Raw genomic sequence first — 25,861 nt, forward strand, 5'->3', positions numbered from 1 at the left:
TTTCACCGAACCCCAAACAGGAAACAAAGCAGGAATATTTAAAGTGACAAGAACACAAAACCAAAGACATGAGGCACATATTCACACAATCTGTGGCCTTTGAGGTTTATCGTGAACAGTTTCTGCAGGCATCTCCAGCTTCATCGCCACGTGGTTACGAGCCAAGACAATGACGGATTATTTGGTGTCATTTCACATCAATTCCTGTGCAGTTTGTACAGAAAAGTCTAGATCCGAGATGGCGATATGGAAATAAACCGACTAAAAATAATCCTACTTCATTTGACTGTGGAAAAATCCCACAAACGCTGAGGTCAACGACGGTATTTTACATGGAAACAGCTCTGCAAAAAAGACAATCCACACGTTGACGCTCCATGGCAGCACAAAAGAAACGCCACAATGACAACCAGCTAATCACGACACCAGAGTGTTTACAGACAGAAGAACAAGGAGGATTTTTTTTCTCATCATACCAAGACCTGCCAATGATTTTTCTTCTATAAGTGCAGAGTGCATTGTTAATGAAGCAAGGTAGAAAGGAATGCATTTTATTTTATTTTTTTTTAAAATGGACATTTGTGTCCAAAGTCGGAATGACAGGAAGCAACAGAAGTTTTAAAAAGTAGCTCCAACACAAGACGGCAATAATATTTGGGATGTCAATGGGCCGAGCGAAAACCATAGCAATGACCATGTAAGTTTCTGTTGTGAATAACCGATTTAATTTCAGAGTGCATTAATGATGGAAACTCCCCCTTTTTCATAACAAGCTTACTGCACTAGAGTTCAGTTCGCGATGTGATTATCCCCCCCGCCACCAGGAAATTACAAAAAAAATACTGTTCAGGAGGTTCAAACAAAGTCCAGGTTTGGCAACACGTTTTGGGATATGGTAACAGGAAACCTGCTTAAAAATCAGCCCCTCCAGGATATTTTTCAGTTTCTCCACAATTTGCTCACAAATTTTCTCCCTTTGAAAAACAAATTGCAGTGCAGGTTCTTGATCAGTTTGAATAAGATAATAGGGATGACGGTCTGCAGCTTTAAGTTTCACAAACCTCTGTGTTTAAAGAAATATGTCACTTCCTTTGTTGGCAGACGGAACACGGTTTGAAGCTTTAGACCTTACTTGAATTTTGCACTATATTTGAAGACATTATGCATTTTACAAACAAAACACTCGAATAAGAAAGTGCACTTGTAGTGCCTTTGTGTTGAAATCAAATTTTATGAAAGACGAATTAAAATAGAACTGCTTCTACCAGGGTTGCATAAAAAAAACCAAAATATTTTTCCTGCAAGTTTGCCAATAAAATCACATAAAATTCATGCAAATCTTAATCACATTTTGAGAAAATGGCCAATAAAAATCAATTCTTTTTTTTTTTTGCCCTGAGAGATCCTGGAGGGACTGAAAAATAAATGGCACCCTTGACAGGGGAATTATCTTGAATCATTAATATAAAATGAAAGGGAATATGTCTTTTATGTATAGACAAAATAAAAAAGACAATAAAAGGAAAGAGTCCTTTGTCACCAAAAAAGCAAGAGTATCTTCTGCTAAATTTGCCACATCTTTATTCCACCTGTGTTAAACTGAGAGTCAGGGGTTGGCTAAGAAAAGTTCATCTGGAATGTTGCTAGGGATCATTGCGAGACAGGACTCAGACCAAGCACTGTCATTGAGATAGGCAGTGACTGTTCCCGCCCACCCCACAGCCAATGGAACGTCCTGAATTTTAGCGGATCGGGCAAAGGGTCTTTAAATGGCAATTTTGGACATCTGGTCTTCAAGTTTGATGATTCGTTTTTCCTGACTGCTGATCAGGTCCTTGAGAGATTTGATTTCTTTCAAGATCTCCTCCAGCTTGGCTTCAGACTTCTGTGGGGAAACATGACAAATGAGTTAGAAATAAGTATCTAAGATTGATGGTAGAATTGCACAAAAACTGTCAGTTTAACTCATGTCAAATGGAAGATGAGCCCTAAGAGTGAGCGTTACTCCTGAATCAAAAGTGCAGTTCCGGTGTATGGCAGGACCTGGTGCTCTGAGGGTTAACGTCTTTGCCCAGCACGGCAGCTCAGTGGGCTATGATTACAGAGTACAACCGTAGAGAGCTACATGGGCTGGGTCACAGGCGGACAGCTGTATTGTGGGTAATGTGTGGCAGGACGCCCAGCAGTTTGTACCCAGAGCAGCAGTAGACCCCAAGTTTGTGGGTCAGAAGGTGGATGAAGGAGAGCAATAAGCACTCCATGAAAGAGATAACTACCTTTCTCCATCATATATGGCTTATCCTACAGTTTAACTCCAAAACAACTGCCAATAAAGACAAAAGGCAGAAACATGATTGACGTGGAGGTGAGAGGTAAGAGGGAGATTTTGTTGTCTGCAAAGCATGAGTAGGCTGCCCAGGACTATTTGTGAATAATGTTTCTAACCAACAGTTGCACCTCTTATCCATCATACCTTTTTTGTAGAGTTTTCCAGAATTGGATGTAATATTTATCAGAAGCTGTGTACAAATGGAAAAAAAACAAAACTCACAATTGACGGAGTGGGCGAGGCAGACTTGTTGCCGGGGCTCGAGTTCTCGGCGTTTTTGGTGACCTTGGAGTCCAAAATGTTCTTTTTGACCACCTTGATTTCACGACTTTTGGCCGGGACATAGCCGTTCTTGAGGGAGATCTTGATGGGGTCTCCATTCTTGCCATCAAACCACTCCTCTGCCTCCAGGGCAGGGTCTGGTCCAGCCGTGTCCGGGTACAAGTCATCCTGGAACAGGTCCGACTGAAGTGGCGGGACAAAGCAAGAAACTGAGTCAAACTCTGACCAGCACACATGAAGACAAAGCCCTACTAAGACTGAGTCAACAAATAGATCTGATGTCCAATGAGGTTTAAATGGTAACAGAGATCAGGACTCACCTTTCTGGGCACAGTCATCACGATGGGTTCACACTTCCTTTCATGCAGTTTGAAGAACCTGAGAACACACACATTCAAACCAGTTACATTTTGTCCAGAGTACTTTAAACTGAACAGTCAACAGGAAGGTATGACTACATGTTGCCTCCTAGTGGTGAAGACATGACCCAGCGCCATCATTGTACATGGTTGCCTAAAACCTCAGTGATCTGATGTCTTGAGCTGATGTTGAGGTTACCTTGCGATTTCACACTTGTTGACATCGAGGCCCCTCTTGGGCATGAAGCCCATGCCCCTCTGAGGCTCCTTGGAGCTGAAAGTGTTGAGGAAGTGGACATATGGAGACTCATCTGTGATTTCGAAGTAGCGGATGCTGCTGTCACCCTGCCAAGAAACAAACACGTTTATTCCTGGTACGTGGAAATCAAATTTAGACCCGGTGCTGCTGTATTGTATTTTTTTTTAATTCAACATGCTAAAGAAAACTCACCTTCCCACAGAGATAAACAACATTGGTGTCTGCATCGTAGAAAGGCAGCAGCACACCGTTGCTGGTGTCCATCTCATTGACAGTCATGGGCTCCTCCATATTTTGCTGGTAGGAACAATAATTGCAACCATTAAAAGTGTGTTGTAAAAAGTATTTTAAATATACAACACAAAAACAGTAATAAATCTCTCGTCAGCTTGTGCGAGACGCTCACCGTGTTCCAGAGCGAGAGCTGTCTCTCGCTCATGCGACTGAAACCAGTGGTGAGGATGTTGCCATCAGCCAGGAAAATGGCCCTCATAGGTCGAGCTCCCTCGTGCGCCTTCTCTTTCTCCTGTGAGGTGAAGTCAGGAGAAAAAGAGTCTTAGGACCATGGAACGATCTCCTCTTTCTGTGATTCTCAAAGTGGTTTACAGACAGATAGGAGAGAGAGAATGCTTATGTGACCAAGAAAGGTAAAGACACAATAAACATAAGCACACTACTCACAGCAACGATGCTCTTCTGGCGCGGGTCGATGACACGGACGGCCTTGTCCTTGCAGGAGGTGCAGATAAGGCTACCGCTGCGGTTCCAGCTCACGCTGTAAATGAGATCAGGATGCTCATCGTCCAGGGAGATCATGGCCTCACCTGTACCCACATTCCAGACGATGATCTGGTTGTCGCCACCTGAAGACAAAAAGAGATGGTAAACGAAAGGTTTCACATTAGGTTCCACTTTTATTAGTTTAAATAACTAATGAGAGTCCACCTAACACCCACCCCCCCTGAAAAAAAGGGAAAAAATTTTAACAGTAAAAAATATTTTTTACATTTTCTGACTTCAACTTAGTATTTTGGTTTATGTGTACCAACAAGCAAGTGTGGGACAAAATCAAAAGAAGACTTCACTTTTAAGTAAGTTGTGGTCAACGCTCATCATACCCGCACTGTCTTTATCTTCAATGGTAAGTGTAGGATCAACCGAGGACATAAAAATTAGATCTTACCAGCACTAAGCAGGACGTTGCGTGCAGTTGGATGCCATGCGACAATGCCAACGCGCTTCGAGTGGCCCTCCAGCACCACTACTGGCTCAGACATGGCAGTGACGAGGCCATTCTCAGGAATCTGCCATACCTGTGGAGAAAAACAGAAAGAGGTGGGTCACAATAATACAAACTTTACGTGCTCAGTGGGAATCGTAAATGTCTTGGTCCATTGCATTGAGCATTACTGTTTTATAGTGAACAGATGTGACCACAAGGAGGCAGCAATGACTAAGAAGTGACAGCAAGGCATTGCAGACAGTGGATCGAGTGAGCTTCCTGAAACAATTGAAATGTTTCATTAAATCCAAAGATTAAGTGATATGTGTTGGCTTGAATTCTGATGAAGCAGCCATCTATACACTTGATTCATTGTCACTCATTTCTCACATAAAACAGCTAAAAAAGGGCGTGAGCTTTTAGTTTGTTATCTAATAAGGATTTATTTGATTAACCATCTTTGTTATTTACATGTTGCCTTTGCTATTCCTTCTTCACTGTTCACTGCCGAGATGAACAACATGTTGCTACATAGTGAAGACAAATGTGGAACTATGTGGCTAAAATCTTACAAGTGAGTAGCTCAGTTGAAGCCTGATTTTCCAGTTTTTTGTTTATTTACACCAACCATAAAACGGCTTGTTTCAACAGGAATTGAGACGAAAACCTAACATGGGTTACAGTGTTACACTCAGTCTCTGCTTAGCCTAGCAGCTTAGCTATAAAAGAAAATGAAAAAACCATCTTCTTTCATATATTTAGTGCTGCGCGTATAATTCAGTTGTTCAGGCATCATTCCATTTGTGTTTCAACAACATCTAGGGAAAAGTACAAACTATAATCCCGGGAACATGAACGGGAGCGGAATCTGTACAGCTGACCTCCACTGTGGAAACTGTTATCAACTTTTAAAACTTAGCATTTCATGTATAATAAAATGTGCAATGCTACATCAACTTATATCTCTACAACTATGCTGCATACTGCAGTTATCCCACCAAATCATTTTTTAAAACACTTCAGCTTGGTACCTGTGAAGTTGATGTCTGCTAATTAAACATGGAGACTTGTTCCTCTTATTGCCTCATACTTCTACAGACAAGATTCAGCAGAGATTCAGTAGGAAGTTGGGACGTTCAGGTGAGGAAGTGATCACTATCTGAACAGACTGAAAAGTAATCACGGCCTTTCAAAAGCCCAAATAAGGACATATGGAGGAAAGTACAACCACAGTTTCAAAAAAAGTCAGTGACTTCAGCTCAGTAAACAGCTAAATCATTCCCCAGCTCTGATTCCTACAACACATATTTGAGCCTAATCTAATCCAGAGGGTGAGGCCTGCAACCATCGTTCACAGTTACAATAGCTTGGCCTTTCGCAATAAGAGCATGTCGTCTCTTGTCACTTATCAGCTTAAGAATGTGTGCTGGGCTTTTTTTCTAGTCAAGTGCTCTGAATTCAGGTTTGATGTAGGAGGACGACCTTACCATCACTGTGCAGTCGTCGGAGCCGCTGGCGATGACCTGGTCATTATGGGGGCACCATTCAATGTCCAACACCGGGCCTGTATGTCCACACACTGTGGGGTAGGATTTGTCGATACGTCCCGTCTGTAAAAACAAAGATAAACAACAAAGAGTAATAAGATTAGACTTAATTCGGTGTGTACACGACATTGTCAACACCAGTGTAGTAAGCAGCGTTTAAAACATGACTATTACAAACTTAATCCAAAATCTTACTTAAAAGCAAAGTTCTCTCACAAAATAAAACAAAGTACTTCAACAGATCCATCATACATCATAATGACATGAGCATCAAGATCGAAGGATGGCGTCTGAGAGGAACTGCTATAGTTTGTTAACCGACATAAACCGCATTTCAATCCATCTTTAAACTCCTTTCATTCAGTAGGATTGCAGACGATTTGAGGCAAACAGTCAAACACTTGGTGCACACTCAACAGGCCAAGGAAGAAGGACAATCACTCAGCCACACCTACAAGAAACTTTGAGTCACCATGAAGAAAGTTTTGAACCATTTATAGAAAACCTAAGCTGGGCTTTTTTCTTCAAATTTGATCATGTACAATAATACGGTACATGTTTATTCAAATTTAACCACAGTTGGGGTCAGAACACTGAGAATACAAGACTTTGCTGATGACTGCGGTAGACCAAGGGCAGCATTACCTGGTCTGTCTACAGCAGTGAAGTTACTACTACCAACATCACGATGCAGCAGAAGAGAAGCTCGATTTTCAGCAGCAATTTGTTACTTTTGAAGAGCAATGCTAAAATCGAGCTTAAACTGGCCCTCTTAGGTAATCTACTTCTGACATCAGATGGCTAAGTATCAACTTATGATTAAAACATAAAGATAATCTTCAATGACAGAGCATATCCCGAGATCACCGTGCCAGTGGATTTCACCTCGGACAACCGATTACAATGACTTTGCATCCACCATGCTGTAAGAGCCTGGATGTCTGAGACACACCCTATTCTATGCTGAGGCCAAGTGCGACTGCAAGGGCTGAGAAATGATGTCACCTACTGTGGAAAGAGCCCTGCTGCTGCAGCAGCAGCCCTATTTAAAGCACGATGCTTCCCTAATACAAGAAAGAGTCACTTACTGCCCTCAGCTATGGAGCCATTATAGCTCCAAGTATGGCTTCAGAAAAGATGGTAAATCTAGAAAATGTATACTCATAAATGAAAGAATATAAACTAGACTTGCATTTTGCATCAACATACCACAAAACCATTATCACCGTAATTGAACATATCATAGGCGATAATGGGAGTTTCCACATCATAAGTGGAGTCGAGTGTTACATACCGATGGGTTTAGTGTTCGTGGGTTGGGTTTTGTTTTTTTAAAAGAAACATCCCATTGCAATTAATTTCCTATTTGTGCTTTTGAGCTGTGTCATCTGGTCAAGGTAGGTTTAAAAACCTACTTTCCTGAAAAAACCAAGTGAAATATTTAGGATTAAACTTCGTGTAGAATGAATATTTAACTTGATTATTTATAATGAACTAGATCTTTTCCCCACATTCGTCTGTCAGCTGATGCAAAATGTAGTTTTTTTTCTGCCAAAAATAAAATGTCTAAATTAAAGTGAAGTTAGTAGCACAAGTTTCTAATCCACGCATGCTTTTTAGTGGATCTAAAATTAACACTGTATCTGTGATTTACAATCAGATTCAAAATGTGTACTTTAGTGATACTAAACCAATAATGGGATATTAAGAGGGAGGTTGTCTGGACTGTAGAGACAGTCTAGTCCAGACTGAGTGTCTGCTTATGGTCAGCCATTCCCACTCAGACGTCTACCTCATTCAGTTTATAGAAATTGCTTTTATGCTACTTTTATGTATGTGCCGAGTCAATACAATTCAGCAGCGGGGAATATATGAACATATACACAACATCACATGGCGTGCCTAAATGGAAACTGCCACTGTACAGTCATTTGACTGACTAAGATCGAGTTATGACAAACTCCAACTGCAATATAGATGATCAAAGTCCAGTGTATGCGACAATGTGTGTAAATCACAAGATCGAATCCAAACCTCACCCTGACTACTGAACGCACCCTTGAGTCAGAAAGCAGACTTTGACTCCACTGTCAACAATTATCCATGACCTACTGTGCACTATCAGATAACACTGCCGTTGTGAAACTGGTGTAAATGTGATATGTAGCCCAGTCTTTTGAAAGCCCACTTTCAATTAGCAAATTACACATAAGTGTTATTGCATTCCCTCACATTATTTCAACACTTACAAATATACGCTCGTGCTTCATAGAAGTCCAGCAAGTGATTTCCTGGCAGCCATTAGCATAATCTTTTCATATGTGCACCTCTTTATATATCCAGCTTAATACCATAGATTATTTTCAGTCATGTATGACTACTGGCACACCAAAAAAATAAATGCGACCGACAGCGATAACACTGTGTCCAACCACTTCTGTCAAGTAAAAAGCCTTATGGACATTTTGACATCCGTTGCTGCAAGATACATTGTGAAACACTTCAGGTCTTAAAGTGTTGTAGTCTGGATGGATGTAGTGCACAAACACTTAATTAGTGCTGAAGATCAGTCACAGCTGTGAAGGTTAAAAAACAAAACAACAACAATTGATTTGGGAATAACATGAAGTATCACTACCGGTTGTAGATACCTCTGTTTCCTCCTTGTGGAAGGATAAGTCAGGATAAACCTTGAACTTGAGTGGAGGGGCTCAGTTTATAGTGTAAGTTGAAAGGACTTACTGCGGAGACCCCTGTAAAAAAAAAAAAAAGCCACAAAAAGGCCAATTTATGCATTTACACATGCACTCCAGGTGGAGAGCAATATTTTTTTGTCTCACTAATTAAATGCCAGTGAATAGACACGTCTGTATGCTTATCACTAGTTTTCTGCATACAGAGATGTGTTCTGTGGGTTGTTGGGGTAGACTGGCTGACAGAGCTCCCAAAGATAAGGAGTAGCTGTGGGAATAGGAGTTTTCAAAACTCTTTACTTGACACAGTTTGGATAAAATCCCTATAAGGCCATGTGAATTAGTCTCTGCTCTTTACTCATTTTCTATCACATAGATTACAACAAAAAGGGAATTATAATAATTTTGTAGTGAAATAGACAAGCAACAGCCATAATCTAGCTCTGGAGCTTCAACATCTGATCATGTCAGGCAGTGCAGGTCTAACTTGGTCAGAGAGCCAGACGTTCCTCACATTCCACACCTCAGCCCCGGGGAGCTCTGGTATGGGTATAACTAATGAGAGGAGGGCTGCTAAGGTGTCAAATGTAGCACCCTTTGGGGTGTTAACAGTATTTATGTCTGATATACACAATTAGGAATTTCAGAGTCTGAAGACTGGCTACAAGCGGCCTGACCCAAACTCTGTATAAAAGATACAAATGCATATTCTACATTGCTGGGAGTGTGCCACATGCAACCCCCTTTCCTGCAATGGTTAACACAAAAATTTAACAACCAGCACAGTCTTACACGAATCATCTCAAACCTCACTGCAAGTGGGATCACCTGTGTAATGCAGTGCAGAGTCAACCTGTGGTAACTTGCTGCATTCTCCCAAGGCTGAGTGCAGCTTTGGGCCAGTTGCAAGTCTGTATGCGCCAATATTTAGAACATATTAAAAATATCTGAATCAATAGACATGTCCTCTCACACCCACCTCTGTGTAATATAGAAATAATCAGCCTCTCACCCTTGTAGGGTGGTATCTTTGGGTGCATGGGCAACTCGTCCAAAAAACTGCAACCCTGGACAACTTGTCCATTACCAATTTTTTCAGCATTATTGATTTGAAGGATTTCAAAGAATATTTGACACATTTGACACAAAAACAGACATATTTCATTATGAAACAGTCTTTGGGGTTAGGGTTAGAGTTAGACCTGAGGTGTGATCAGACCAGTGTAGGTGTGAGGGAGGTGCGATAAGTAAAATTTGAGCAATTCTCAAGAGAAACAAAGACATGATACTATACTAAAAATATATGGACCTATATTAGATATATGAAAAATAAAAAACATCATTTAGAAATATGTATAAGTACATTGTGCAGGATTAATTTTCTCAAAAAAGACTGAAATCTTATTAATGGACGAATTGTCCACCGAGGGTGTTGTCCGTGGACGAGTTGTCCTACAATCGTATCTTTGTGTGTGTGTGTGTGTGTGTGTGTGCTCAAACTCTAAATTAAATAAGGTGATAAGTTAAGGAGAGGTAAAGCAATTCATACAGGCAAAAGTCAATCATAAGAGATGCAGACTTTAACCAATCATGTGTCCACATACAGTTGCGACTGGCTCCGCATACTTACTGCAAAAAAGAAACACTCACGAGCGGGTGAAAGTCAGTGCGTTGTGTTAGATTCCGTACATGCTCGAAGCAAGTTTCCTCCTTGAAGGACAATATTCTGAGATTTATCCTCAGAGATATTCTGTGTTTGAGTGCTGAGAACTCCACTTCCACATTTTGGCAGGGCTTTAGCACCATAGCTCTCTGCCATACAGCAGTGCTGGAGTAGACAGCACTTTTAAAACAGTTCTGCTGGATATTTGAGAGGTGCCCTCTCACAAACCAGAGCGGTTTGGTAGTACTGTCATCTGGAAAAAAAATAAAAAAATAAAATAAAAAACAAGGAAGCATGCAGGCCATGTTAGAAAAACAAATAGTCACTGCACTGGAGCAGTGAACAACCACGTGGTGGACTGGTGACGTTCGCAGTGCTAGCCACAGGCCAGTTTGACAACTTGTAAAAAGAGACGACAAAAAAAGAAAGAAGAAAAAAACAAATGAGACGACACCACAATCCCGCCCAGTCTGAGAATATAACGCAGCCTATGACAATGACCTCGCAAGATATGATTACACTGAACTTTGTTAAAGGTTTAAGGAAGCTCAGAAAACACTTTCAGGGTGAATATAAATAACTTTTTTTTATTAAATCAACATAAATTGGTTGCAAGGAATGCTGAGCATTAAAAATGTGCACTGGTTGTAACTAGAATGGGACAAAAGCAGAGCAATGCATTGTATGAGAAGTACAACTATCAGGATGTTCTCAACGATTCAGTCAGGTTTCAAATTTATATCAGATTAAAAAATGTGATGGATTGTATTACAAGTAATCATTATAATTACAAAAAATATTCTAGACTAGATGTGTCCTCAGTCTGAGTAATAAGAGCAAAAAGGTTTAAAACATCTATGAATATAGACGACAAGAGTCTAGCGTTCACAACATCCCTATGAAAATGCCCTATAGCAGACTAAACCAGTCAGGCAGGAAAACCATCTCCAAGACAACCAGCCTACAGGTCAAGAAAACATGTAACATAGCATCATTCTGTCCAACACCAAGAAACGCTAAAAAGAAAGAAAAAAAAAAAAAGCACCCACATAACACACACCAACAGCAGGAGGCTGTGCTCAGCAGTCCAACACCTCACATGTCTATAACTACTACACTACAGACATTTCAATGCCTTGAGAGGAATGTCTGAGGCCTGAAAACAACCAGTTGCATAGCAACAAGTAAGACTGCAGAAAATGAGTGAATCACACAGCAATAGATACGAAGCTCAACAGTGAAACACACAAAAAAAAAATGTACGAACAACACTCCCTCAAGGCAAGAGGACATTCTTTTCATTCACACAAGAGGCCTGCACACTTCTTTTGCTTGCAGCTTAACATGTGATTCACACATGCACACCACTAAAGGCTCTTCCATGCATGCTGTCCAGTGCTGCTCAGAGCTCCATGGAAATTTCCACTTTTAAAAAGCTGTGTGCCTGTATGGTCCAGACAAACAGCTGAGGCTGTGGTAACAACAGCACCATCTCTTTCTCAGTATTTACAACCTCTTGATGACAGGACAGGAACGATATAATGCAAAACATTGAGCTATACATAACAGGGGAGATATATACCTCGACACATACATACTGTGGATAGAGTAACATATTACATCACCTTACTGGCAGATGACAAGTGGAACAATCTGTGATTGGATCATTTCCAGATATAATCTGAGAAACCTTTGGAGAACTTGGTTTTTTTATTTTTTCTAAACTTTTGCTTGGCTGGAAGTTTTTGTGGGAACGGAATTTGAGACCACGCTACTTTTTGGTATCAAAGTGGTCCTGCAGTGTGAGCTATGTGCCAAAACTCACTGCAAAGAAATTGAGTCGACTCATGATCTAAGAACATTATGGCAGGCTGGTGGTTGCTGGTGATTTATGACAACCAGCATATGTCTCCGTTCACAATAACTGTGTGTGCATTATTACGTCCACCAAGGATGTAATAAAATCATTGGCGTATATTTGCATGTCTGTTAGCAAGACTAAGTCAAAACTACTGCAGGAATTTCAGTAATTTTTTACCACATATAGAAAATAGGCCATGGAAGATTCCATAAAATTTCGTAGGTGATCCAGAAACGTTTGTTCCCCTTCTTAGTCCAGGTGAACCTTTGACGGACTTCAGAAATCTCTGATTGCTCTTGTTACTTTGATGCACAGAGTAGAAACTCGAAGGGTTGTTTGTGCGGTCATCTTTGACCAGACCACTCAAAATAGATATGAAACCTGTGTGGAATGGCCTATACCCACAGCAATTTTACATCTTCCTACCATCTCACCTTGCTTGTGGTAGAGACTACTACCTGCAAACATGATCAACTGCGAATGTTGTGAAACAACAAAATGGGCAGTCTGTTGTACCTAGCCACACAAGGTGCACCTGATATTGTACAGGAACAGCTCCTTTACAGTAAACATCTAATTTTACTGTACATTGCTTTGATGGCACCTAACTAAATTCATATTGAAGAGTATCACAGGTTTGTCCAAGATCTGCTACTTCAAAATCTGGGATGTGATTGTTCTGGCACTGCTTATTATTTGACAATCCAGAAGTCACACCAACTATCACCTTAACATAATTATTTAAATGTAGCACTTAGACACTGTAAATGACTATGACACAAAAAGCATCTGACTTCGACCCTGTTCTCTCATCTTGAGCGCTCTTCATGTTTCAGCCTATCCCAGAATTCACATGAGTACTGACACTGCAGGAAGCAGCCAATGGCAGGGCAGAGAGGAAATGGTCTTGGAAGGCTGTCAGGCAGAGAGCAGTGAATGACCATATATGGTAAAATCTGCAGTCAGCAGGACTGAGCGTTAGAAGCGGCAAAGGCAACCGCGTGTAGCGTAGAGGTCTTGGAAGAGAAAACGACCAAAGTATGGGGAAAGGCCCTGAATGTCATGCACACCTAGGTTATCTGTGTGTGGAGAGAAACGTGGAGATTAGTGAGCAGCAATAACGCTGAATGTGAGGCACAGAAGAAATATTGTGTCATTGTACAGACACCCAAAGATTACCATTTTTAAAGACAGAGTATGTCATGAACTCTTGCTTCAAAGAATCAAACCCAATTCTGATCCTTTCTGTACAGTAGTGATCAAGTTGTTTAAAAAAAAGGTGGGTGGGGGAGCGACTGTTGGCTAAAACTGTGCACAAGCAGCAATGGATTTTTGACACCAAGATAGATAAATACATTTAGGAGGTTTATTATGAAAAGATACAAATCAAGCCTACTCTCACAATTTACTGATGGTTTACTGAGCAGACAGAGAAAATAACCATTTTCTCCACACTCCTATCTGCTCCATTCACTCCCACCACTTCCTTCATATGGAAATCAGAGAATAAATTAGCTGGCATCCTGGTAAGAAAGAGAAAGGGGGAGACTGAAAGCATGAGGGAAGGGAATGACATGTGTTGAGCTGGACATCTGATCCCCTCTTTATAAATCCCTGTGTCCTGTGACAGCAGGAAGCAACAATACTCGTGGCTGTGCTGAGTCAAGGCAGCCTAACACACCAACCCACAACTCAGTGACTCACACCAAGCACGAACCCCGTCAGATGACTGCCCGAAATGAGGCACAAACCTCAGGTCACAACATTAACCTCGGAATTGTAAGTGAAGACGTCTGCAGATATGAATGCTGTCCCCGGTTATGGCATCATTATAAAGAAAGCTGGTGCTCAGTTGCATATGATTTAATTAGGGGGCGGGGGGGTGCATCCTCACACTTCTGCCCCCCTTCCACTTCCAAAGTGCAATAATGACAAAGAGCTGTGCTGGGAGTAAGCGTAGGACAAAGGCCCAGAGCAGCTGGCTGCCCACAGAGACTGCAAGCAGCGCAGCAGAGGCAGATGGGTTAGCAGGACAGATGCACCCTCACATTGGAGAGTCGGGGTGGGAGGGTGGGGAGCCACAAAAATAAAATCAGACGCAAGTAACTGCAGTCATCTCCAGAAAGCATGGGGGTATTTCAAATCCACTTAATTCTAGAATTCAACTTAATGGTTAATTGATATAAAATACAAAAAGCATTGAAGTGCTGCTCTTTTTAAAAGCATTTTCTTTTTTACTACAAGTCATTTCATGAGCAGCGATCGGCTCTACAATACTGATCTACTGCAGTTCGGTCTTGCAAAAGGCAAGATCAGACCTGTCCTACTTTTGAGACCTGCATTGCCAGCTAAAGCTAAACTGAGATTTCCAGATGGACTTGTCAGGAAAAAACTAAACTTATTTGAGGACAATTTGTCATCGTAACTGTTAAAAATATATATTAAAAGAAAAAAAACACTTGATATGAAAAGGGGATGCCCATCAATTTAAGACGAACTTGCTATTTTCGGTCACAAGGAACAAAGTGCCTCCCTCCATTATCCTAAGCTGTAAAACTGGTTTGGTGACAATGCACACTGCTAATTCAGTCACATCATACACAAGCAACTTTAGAAATCTTAAAGAACATGGCATTCCCCTTCACGTTCTGCCGTCTCAATGCATGATCTGTTGAGCCAAGGAAAAACCATCTGAAGCTTGTCAAGCCCTGCCAGCAAAAATGTGGGAAGATCTGAACAATCAAAAGTGTTTTCAAGTTTCAGTTGAGGAAATCGCCTGAGGTTTTGCTCCACGTATAAAGACCTCCCTCTCCCACAACTTTTTAATTCAGCAGTGAAAGTAGACTTTGTTCTGGAGACACACCGTTTACTGTACTGGGACATGGCATGCAGAGGGTAGCTCGCACGAATCTAAATACAGAAGAGGAGGAGGAGGAGGGCAGGAAGAGTGTTAAACCACTTCAGCTTGCAGCCCACCTCCAGCACAAGCTCTGTATTGAGTGAGTTGCTGAGAGGTGTAAGTTGTGTGATGACAGGCCTGAGGATCCGGTCCCCGATGCCAGAGCCCTCTCATGTGACATGGTCGTGTACTGGTGTATACTAATTACAGGGCGAGAGTAGATCTGTCAACAGTATTGCGGTGCTTATGTCACTCAAAGTGTCAGGACATGCAGCTTGGCCATCTCTTGGAACTGGCAAAAGGAAACGCAGGCAGCCAGTAGTTTACCAGTATCATCCATAATGACGGCTCAGAGCTCTCTCGGGGCAAACCAGAGCCCATTCTTAAATTCAGCTCAAGCCCCATTGCACCTTTTTTAAACCAACTATGACAGCAGGGATAAAATAAAAGCAGGGTGATCTACAGCATTTATGCTACTACCTTGTTTACAGCCAAACACTCTTCAAATGCAGCCTTGACCAATCCAAGAGTAAATCTGTAGGAACAAGTCCTTATAAGGAGGCAAAGATCAGGAGGCTGCTGGGCTGTGAAATGGTTCAGTTGTCCACATGAGGGTGTGTAAAACAGCCCACTGGCAAACATCAATCATAAGGTACACAGGTATTGAGGCATATTGAAGGTTGAATCTTCAATGCCTTTGATTAATCGCTTTGCACAAAACATGGGAAACAGGCTATACGTCTCAAAATGCAAACAGTACAATCAAACCTTGAAGTTTGCTTTCACATCAGTCCAAACATTAAAAAACAAAAACAGTTGTTTCTATGCATTTGTTCTCCCAATGGATGGTCCTCATGCGGTGTTCAGTGCAGCACAGCGACTAATGACAGACCATTCGACACAAACTTACCTTGTGAAGAGGGAGGACGAGGAAAGCTCCACCACCACTGGCTTCAACAATTAGGGCAACAAACTTGGGGTTGACTGAGCAGAATGTGCTGTCCCATGTGACCCTTGAAACCCGGATATCATCGTAGCATTGGTCATTCTTCAACGCCTGGCCAAAGACGTGACGGAATTTGCTCTGTCGTACAACTCGTTTCATATCTGTGGAAAGAACAGAGGGAGATTTAACACGTGCTACTGAGCTGCAAGTTATCTACACACAGACATTTACTATGAGATCAAATCTTTAACAGTATCAAGAAACATCTACAGAGTAGATGACCACACTCCAATTCAACTCAAACAGTTGGAGTGAAACAATGGAGACAAAAACCCATCTACAAATCTTAACAGGAACTGTAAATATGCAAGATTTTCTTTTCCACGAGACATCCTATGTAGAGATGCTTTGGACTCGCTTGCAGTAAACCATAACTACTTACTACTCCAACAATCTTCCGAGAATATCTGGGCATTGTGAGACTTACAAATACTTCAAACGTTCAAATATACAACTTCCTGTTTTGGAAGCAACATAATGCGACGACAGCACAAGGCAACATCTCAGTTTGAAATTAATATGAAAAGGCGCCATTGTTTCTTTGACAGAGCTCCAACTTTAAATAGGTTTTAATTTATTTTTTTTAATCAGAATAGGTCATCTAAAACTGCACATTTTAATAGACAATCCTTCAACAAGTGTGTTAAGCGCCAATCAAAACTAGCAGGCAGCAAACACAAAAGATGACTGTGTCAGAGGCTAATACATATGGCAACCAATCTCTCCTAGTGGCCATTGCAATAGTTCAAAATAAAAACACAAATGCCAAAAAGCATTTTAGACTTTGATACAATGCCTCTACCTAGTTGTTTTTCCAATTAAGAAAGCCTGAAATACTAATGTTTTTTATAAAACCAAATCTAAAAGAAAAATCTACATACCCAATCAAAATTAAAACCAACTCTGTGTGTCAGCTAAAATCTTCACCCAGAAAACAATCTGCTGGCAGATCAGAGCACTTTAGAAGACATAAATTAAAAAGCTGAAGGTCCCACAGCAATGCTTACAATAACAGGCTACTTCCAAGGAGAACACAAATTTGGCTAAGAGCGGTTGACCAATCTGACACAGAAATTACCTCACATACAATCCAAAGACAGAGAGGTTCTGTTAACATGAAGTTCTTCAAATCATTTATTTCGATGCAGCACATGGGAGCAGCTTCCCAGCCTGAATCACTACGGCTAAAGCATAGTCCAGGATGTGGGACAAGTTTTGGAGGTGGTTTTCCATTGTGTGTGTGTGTGTGTGTGTGTGTGTGTAAAGAGAGGGAGTGAGAGAGCAAAAGGGAAAGAATGAGTGCGGGTGAGAAACGCTTGTGTGGCATGTTTCCGACAAGACAAAGATCGCAACACAAGCAGGAAGTTCGTCCTGTTGGGATGTGGGAGTGTCTGAAAAAGCAAAACTCTTCTGAAAACAAACGTGCGTGTAGCCATGGAGCAGGGACGTAGTACAAGTTATGACTTGTACAGTATTTTTGCCAACATAAAACATTGAGACACATTTGTACAAAGACTCAGTTAATGACATCATTAATCTCAAGAGTTAATCTCATCTAAATTGAGGATTTTAAGAGAGAATTTCGCAAATCCTTCCCTACATTTAGCAGGATCAAAAGTGCATTAGGAAACTTTGCTTGATCACTCCAGAAAGGACTGACCAAGACACAAACTAACCTTAAATTCCCTAAAAACAAACAATTTTGCAGATTACAACAAAAAATGACACAAAATTGGCTTCCATTCTCTGTGACAGAAGTTGAAAGGCACTTGTTCTGTAATTTCATAGTCAGTCACTAGAAGTCAGGAACCATGCAATGTTAATGCTGACAAAGCCTTACATAATCACGTTTGGTTAGATTTCAAGTATGTCAAATAGAAAGGAAGAGGAATCTTCTTTACACGGATGTGATGGTAGTCTGTGGTAACACTGCTTCGAAACAGTATGTAAAATAGAAGGGTTGGAAAAAGGGTGAAAAAAAATTCCTCTGTACATCCATTTGAAAAGATTAACAATTTCAAGTGCATACTCTAGATTTGTTGGAGTTGACTTGCCTTGATTCTCTTACTTACAGGTAAATATTTTCTTCACCAACGTATTGCCTTGTATGTGTACACAAGGCTGTGACTCAACAGATCCATGCCAAACATCTCAGAAATTTTGTCTATTTTTCTTTTTACAAAGCGGTTGATCATACATGTCCCCGGCCAGCTCAGTTGGTAGAGCATGAGACTCGCAATCTCAATATTCCATCATGGATGTCTGCATATGTGATTGTCAATGCTGGAAATGATGCTTTGTTCAGGCTCTTCCAGTTGAATATGATGTTAACATTTTTCACATCCAGTAGTATGTAGATCTAGCATGAGATACACAATACACACTAATGTCTTAAAAATGGTTACTCAAGATATCTAAAATGCAAACAAAAGGTCAACTAAATTATATTGCCGTGTTTTGAACAATTCCTTGTCTCGCAACAAACGGAACTAAATGTGCTCAGATTTCTAAAATAAAAAGAAATGTAACATCCAAAGACTGCTCGGCAGCGGGAAACCACTCATCAAAGCTACAGGAAGAAGACTGAAAGAACATGCACATCAGGGCAACATGTGGAGATTGACTGACCAATGACACTGGTAACTATTGAACTTAAATATTGACTGAAGAATCATGAAATTAAAGTTAACGCCATAAAGTCAGTTTAATGGAACCAGCTACATGAAATGTGTGGGGAAAAAACTCAAACCACTTCTCAGGCTAAAACAATGGACTTTCTAAGCATGCTGTCACTGACACTTCAAGGAACAGAAAACTTTCAATATGACAGGTTGCTGTTGAAACACCCAGATACTTCAATTGGTGCCGAATCTACGTTTTTATTTGACCAACCCTCAATCAACTGTGATAACACTGAACATCACTGTCTTCACTGCAGCGATCGCATTTAAAACCTGCCAGGAGAAGGGTTGGGCAGTATCAGAGTGCACACTCTAGATCACAATAGACTGGGTGGGGCAGTAGTTGGTTATGCAACACTGAGTCGTGCAGAATTTACCCCACTATATCATATTAATGTGTCTCAACAATGTTTGATGGATGATACATTCAACAAAGACTCACAAATACATCCCTTACGAGTACTGCAGGATTTTGCTAGCATTGCATCTGCACGCTCAATAACTGATCCACTCAACTTGTAGACTAAAATCGAGATTAAATCTGGTTTACAGCCGATTAGTGAATGAGTAATGGCAATATCGCTGCTGTCCAGAACCAATAAACCAGTAGAGAAGATGGTGCAATAAGATCACATGTTTAGCAGTGTGGTAGAAAACTTATACATTGGTCTCATTTGAGGCAAGCTTCACCAGGTCGAATGTGAAGACGTTTTTCATCTTTTCAGAAAAAGTAACAGGTCACACACATTGTGTATAACAAAGTTTATTCCAACTGCTGCTCCAACTGTTCAATTTCAGTCAACAATGACAATCTGACGTTTTTGCATCTCGTGTCCCAAAACAAGTGGGGAAAAAACAACTGTCGATGATTAGTGATCTGCAACCTACCCAACACTAGAGCACACAATGTGTTTCGACAGGTGTAACTGCACTGACAGAGACGTCGCTGAGGCAGAATGTCTGCAGGGCAAAGCTCAGGTGTTGACAAAAGAAGCAGCTGTCATGCAACGACTGAGGGAAATCAGCTTACCACAAGTAATGTGGTTTAATTAATAAATAAAGGGATATCTTATCTTAATTGATGAAATATAGGGAGAAAACTAGTTATTGTGTTTCCACCAATTTAATACAAACAATTTGAATTGGCTTGAAAGCAGAATTTTGTAAAAGTCAAAATTAGAAAAGCCAAAATGATAGAACATGAAAGGCATCTGAATTATTGAAAGCATTAAACTGTATCTTGCAATAGATCATCTACTAGAATTTCATGAGCTTTTACAAGGAGGGTTTATTCCTGAATATCAGTGGTGTAATGCTTGTGATTGCAGCATTTATTAAAATGAATAGGCGCTGTGCTAAAGCAATAAAGGCTTGGGACTGGTCTGTCAGTTTCAGACATATGCCACAGATCTAGAGACACTCCTTGAGGAGAGTCCTGTGCATACTCACCAACGCTCTCCCAATTTTCACAGTTCACCGATTTGTCCAAAAGACCTCAAGTATCTGTTGTGCAAATTTTGATAAAAGGGAGAACTGTGTACCTTGCTGCCTTCTGAGGCAGCAGAGCTGACCTTGATGAGTAAAGACAGAAGGAGGACCACACCGCCTGAGGAAATGACCAACAGTAACCGGACCAGCGTGACACAGTTTCTTCCATCGTCTGGATTCCTGAAGTCCACTCACATCTCTTTGAGGAAACCAATAGTCTGGTCATTTGTAAGTTAAGCAGGTGATAATGGAAGTTTAGGCCCATCAGGCTCCCTGCAGAGCCCACAGTGGTGATTTATGGAGGGTTTCCCTCTCATCCCCCCTTAAAGTCACAGTGCAGACTGCTGACTACCATTAAACCAAGGGGAAATTGTTTTGCTCTGACATAAGACTGCAAAACAGCTACAGAGCGGAAGCAGGAGCAAAGGAATCCTTCAAGGAAGCTCATGTTTGGCCAGTGTTTTGGAAAGTCATTTTTGAACATTATAACACCAAAAACAAACAGCTTTCCAGTCATTTGATCCCAAGGTGCATCTAACGAACCAAGTGAAAAGTATCCATTTACTTTATGCAACTGGGTCATCAGGCATCAACAACACTTAGACATGCAACCTTTCAAAAAACCACCGCGCATATTCTTAGCATGTGCGCAAACACATGACTTCTGTGACCGGAGACATTTAATGCTGCTTATCACTGTCACTCTCCATTGCATTCGCACATACCAATTAAAACACTAGCCACCTCATTCTGTCAACAGCTATTTCGATTCAACTACTGGTTTCTCATTGACAAGGTTCATGCACAATAATATAACATTACTGCCCCACCCTGATAATAAAGATACAGTCAAAGAAACGATTGTGCAGAGAAATGTCAGAACACCAAACTGCGAAGAGGAAACACAGGTGGTCAACTACTGCAGATCATGTAAAAAGCTTGGAGAAGCACAAGTTTGTTCTTAAAAAAGGTAAATACAGTTAACATCTCTTTACACTATGTAGCTGCGAGGTTGCTATAAAGTCCTTGATGCTGCATTTCATGCTGTGCTTGGCGAGTAAGACGTGACATAACATGAAAATCCCAGCCACAAATCAGGATGAGCTGATCTAGCAAAGGGAGGGGCAGAAGAATTAGAGCCGAATTTTGACAAATCCTGAACAGTCTTCTTCCACAGCAATCATTTTAAGAAAACGACCAGAAAAAAACATTTAAAAACTGTTCTATAAAATTACCAGTACAAATATCCACATCACTATTTTGTGTGCCACAGCCGAGATCACTGCTGCTGGTAACTTGTACTCGGTGCATACCTTCAAACGATAGGAATATTAACGGAAGAGAGGGTGGAAGCTATATGATAAGAGCACACATTTTTAGGATCGTAACCACTCACTGAAGTGTTAAAAGTCTCAATCATTAAAGTCAGACTTCACTTTCCCACACCATATTTCCCTTCATCCCCATTACCCACATTTTACTGTCACCTCAATGCCCGCCACACACTGGCTGTCTTTTTCCTTTTGTCACCACCTCCACATCAGACGCCACCTAAATCCCCTTTCTATAGCCAAGGCCATGAACTACTATTGTAATCAGATTCTAGCAACATTCCTGTGATTTTTGCAACAATGAGATAAGATGCTGTTTTTTTCCTATACAACCCCAAGTGGCCAAGCCATCTGCGCAGTCATCGATTTCAACAAAGCTGAAACGTGCCAGTATTTCAGACAGTACGATTGTCTTTGTTTTTCCAAATACTGTGAGGAAGGAACAAATGGAAATCTCAGATACAAGAGCAAAGCTGAGCTAGCTGCTACAGAAAGCATAAAACCCAATTACTTCAAGCAATCAAATTCTTCAGACACCGTGGCTCCAATACTCCAAAAAATGAAGATTCTTGCAGTCGAAATCCATTTATTTCCCCAATTTCCTCATTCAAAAACATAAAAACCAGACTACTAAGATTCAGACACATAAATGTGTCACAAAACATCTGCATGTTTAGTGCAACACTGACCATGCCTGACGGTATTCTAGCAAACCCGCTGTCCTAACTTTTTATTACTTTCCACGGTAAGACTCGAGTCTAAAACTTCTTATCCTACCTATAAGTCAGAGTTTAACAGGAACCACTTCAGAGCAAGAAAATGACTCACAACAGGAAAAGCACCCGTTCTTATGAGCGACCATGTGTATTGTTACATTGGAGTCTGCAGCGATGCAAAGAGGACACCTAACATCTAGTCAGCAATGTGTAAAACAACAAGCCAACAAAAAAAGAAAATTACACAAACGCTTACTACTCATACAGAAAACTCCTGAATATGGCTGCCTAAAGTACAAAGCATGTCCCTTCCTCTTCCTGATCAGCTATTCCCCCTCCCCCAATGACTAATGCACAAACCACTGCTCCATTTCAGCAGATGTTGACAACCACGGTGGAAAAGACCAGTCCAAGATGTAGTATTAAGTTGAGTGCACCTGCTTGAAATGCCGAGCTACAAACCAGTTAAAAACAAAGAAAAAAACCACCTGAAAGTTTCCATGTACTACAAGAAAAATTACTTCCAAAAGATTGTTGATATGAACAGAGAAAGGACAATTGCCGAGTAGTTTTAAAAGCTGCAACTAGAATTATTGTAAATAATCCATCTTGGTTTATTGCAAGAGAATGATTTTTTACTGTACATCTATTGAATCATGAGACAAATGAAGCATTCTTCTATATTTTCATAGGAATCTTCACAAACAAACAAGTCCGGCTGGCTGTGTGTCTGTTTTGGAAGCCATGTAAAACAATTAGTGGTACAGATTTAGGCATGTGATCCTCTTCATGTCTCAAGCTGATCCAAACAAACCAATATACTAGGCAGGTGGTTAGTTAATGAGATGTCTGTTACAACCTGTGCTCAGAAAAACAAAGAAAGACTGGCCATATTAATCAAAGGAAAAATAGAAATATATAAAAAATGTTAATTGTCCAGATGAGGTCAACCACACATTCATAAAACTGATGTGCAAGAAATTCTTGGTTGCCTATTTGTTTTTTTACAAGAGGCAAACTTGTCAGACAGATTTAAAGAATCTTACATGGCAGTCAAGCTATTGACCAAATAGTATGCTGTATTCCATGTTTTATATTTTTATTCAAATGAAGAATTCGAAAAAAAAATTGCAAACTATTAAGCTACTTATAATCACCTGCACATATCATATAGTTTAAGAAAATAAGCCTAAAGTACTCCTCCAACATTTCACAAAACTTGAGTGGCGTTAGATGGCAGATTAGGGGCAAAATATTGGATTTAGAGATCTACACAAATCAAACACTGAGCCAAAACAGAAGCCAGTGTTCGACACGTTTTCACTTCTATGGAACTTAAAATATATTGTAGTTGAGAGGTTTTCACAGCCCACACTTGAGTTTCTTGCTACAGCTGATGAGAACCAACACTCCCTCACATCTCATGCTTCGTTTCCCCTCTCCTTCCTGACCCACTTCCTCTCTGGGCCTGGCCGTGCCACAGGAAAGCCAGTCGCACATTTCTTAAGACCTTGTAGTGCAGCACAACAAGCAGAGGTTGATGTGTCTGGAACAGTTAACCAGTCCAAACACAGTTGTAGTAAAGCCGACCCTGGGGTCACTCCCATCAGCCTTCACCTGCTCTGAAACCAACAGCAAGACTCAACGTAAGCCCCTTCAAATCCTAAACCACACAAAAGTAGAACACATGGGTACTGAGTATCCTAGTTCAAGACGTGGGTCAAGTATGCAAGTCATGCCGTCTTTTCTGCAGAAGCTGCACCCCAACCACTGCAACTCAAACCATCCTATTGTCACATCCTAGTGAATGAGCTTGTGGTGGAGCACAGTCGGAAGTGAGACAAAGGGTTATTGGGACTTCATCCGGCGATTAATACTCGGCTACAGAGAATATTTATGGCTAAGAGATAGAGAGGGCACAAACTTGTCTTTCATCAAACATCTTATAACCTTAAGTGCAACCAGTTTCTCATGATTGACTAGAAATCAAGGCAAATCCAAATGCGAATTACAGCACTGACATAGGAGACACCAGACAAGTAGTCAACATAACTAAACTGTCTTTTTGATCAACCAAAAACCCCAACTTTCTCTAATTTCATTGAGTCACAAAGAAAGTTTTGAAGGATGTTTTATGCGACCATTATCTACAGGTAAAAAAAAAAAAAAACAACAAATTTCAAACACCAGTACTACATGATAAACCTCATTAATGTACACACCCATTTGAATTGCTTCATATGTGGTCTGGTTGTCATTAAAGTATTGAGGCAATAACGAGCTTTTGAATGCAAACCAAATACGCAAAACAACAAGCTTTGCAATTATAATTTGTTGAAATTAAACTGTGTGTGGGCTCCAGTTAAAATGTGCAGCACTACGACTCCCGTGTGTCCGAATCTGCCGAGTATAACCGCATGAATTCACGCTCGCAATACTCCACGTGTAAGTCGAGTAAGCAGAGCGATCTTTGCACCATTGCAAAGCCACGACCCCTTTCCCATTTATCTTTCATAGCACTGTGTTAGTGGGTCAAGGCTGGAGCTGGCATCTGGATGAAGAAATGCGTGCTGTGGATACGGAATCCAACGCAATGAAGACCACCCCTCCAATGGAACTAAAGCAGAGGCGTTAACAGCCGATTGTTACAGTTTCAGGAGAATATTCAACGCCAGTGCCGGGGCCAGGGCGCGGCTGTGAGCTGCCTGCACCTCCGCCTGTGTGGATCTATTGGAGATAAGTTTTCCTGCCGCACCGTGGTTAGCTACCCCACCCCGCTCAATACTGCCACATTTCGTCAAACGAATACGCTCAAATTACACCAAGCACGAACAGCGACTAAAAAGCAAACGGCAATATAAGGATGAAATGACAGGAAACTTTTCCCACGGTGTCCGTAAACTGCCGTTAATGCGAACGTTAGCTGTAAAAATGGGCAGTTGAGGGTGACCAGACTATCCCGATTCATTTTAGCTAGCGCGTGCACTTTCCTGCTGGAGTTAGGAGTGACAATGAAGACCAGCAACGCCAATTTCCCCCCCATAAAACCCCATTGGAATATCAGAAAACGTAATCTGTAACTTACCTTCTGCTGGGAAAATTAAAGTATTCCTGAAAGCCGATTGATACAACACAACCCAAAGCGTAACCCAATTGATTCGTCCCTCAGCCGGAGCCGCTGCTGCGCTGACACAAGCCTCTCCGCGAGCTTCGTCCTCTCCCTCACCCGAGCCCCGCCCACTCACTGGTTTGGCGCACTCTGAATGGAACAGCTGTCTTTGACTGACAGGGGCAATCAGCCAATCAGAGTGAGGCTCTGGATAAAGGGAGCAGCACTACCGCCTCGTTTCTTCAGGTTACAGACATACCATTTTTTTTGTGTTTTTGGTGAATTTACAGTATTGTGATTTACTCTGAGAACTGATAAATCTGTTATAAATGTATTACTTAGCTGGCATTATCGACCTTTTATATTCCAGTCAATTCAGAAATTTAAAAATGTAACAATTTATCCGCAATTTGTGT

At 41.0% G+C, this 25,861-nt stretch overlaps 1 protein-coding gene across 1 annotated transcript; it reads right to left on the reverse strand.

Moving 5' to 3' along the window:
• Positions 1 to 1,377: 1,377 nt before the first annotated feature.
• Positions 1,378 to 25,560, reverse strand: coro1ca (coronin, actin binding protein, 1Ca). Its single transcript, XM_080467278.1, has 11 exons — positions 25,422 to 25,560; positions 16,025 to 16,221; positions 5,939 to 6,061; positions 4,413 to 4,542; positions 3,911 to 4,092; positions 3,636 to 3,755; positions 3,422 to 3,526; positions 3,170 to 3,315; positions 2,932 to 2,989; positions 2,552 to 2,794; positions 1,378 to 1,885 (listed from the first exon to the last, which is right to left on the reverse strand). Exons 2-11 carry the CDS (start codon positions 16,217 to 16,219, stop codon positions 1,766 to 1,768), a joined length of 1,422 nt encoding a protein of 473 aa, XP_080323404.1. The 5' UTR covers positions 16,220 to 16,221; positions 25,422 to 25,560; the 3' UTR covers positions 1,378 to 1,765.
• Between the last annotated feature and the right edge of the window lie 301 nt (positions 25,561 to 25,861).

Source organism: Lipophrys pholis (genome assembly GCF_963383615.2).
Source record: "Lipophrys pholis genome assembly, chromosome: 7".
Taxonomy (NCBI): Eukaryota; Metazoa; Chordata; class Actinopteri; order Blenniiformes; family Blenniidae; genus Lipophrys; species Lipophrys pholis.

Excerpts from the sequence above, each read along its gene's own strand:
- coro1ca (XM_080467278.1), bottom strand. The coding sequence starts at position 16,219 with ATGAAACGAGTTGTACGACAGAGCAAATTCCGTCACGTCTTTGGCCAG. Across the intron at positions 2,990-3,169 it reads AACAAGTGTGAAATCGCAAG|GTTCTTCAAACTGCATGAAA; the intron begins GTAACCTCAACA and ends GTGTGTTCTCAG. Across the intron at positions 1,886-2,551 it reads CCTCGCCCACTCCGTCAATT|AAGTCTGAAGCCAAGCTGGA; the intron begins GTGAGTTTTGTT and ends GTTTCCCCACAG.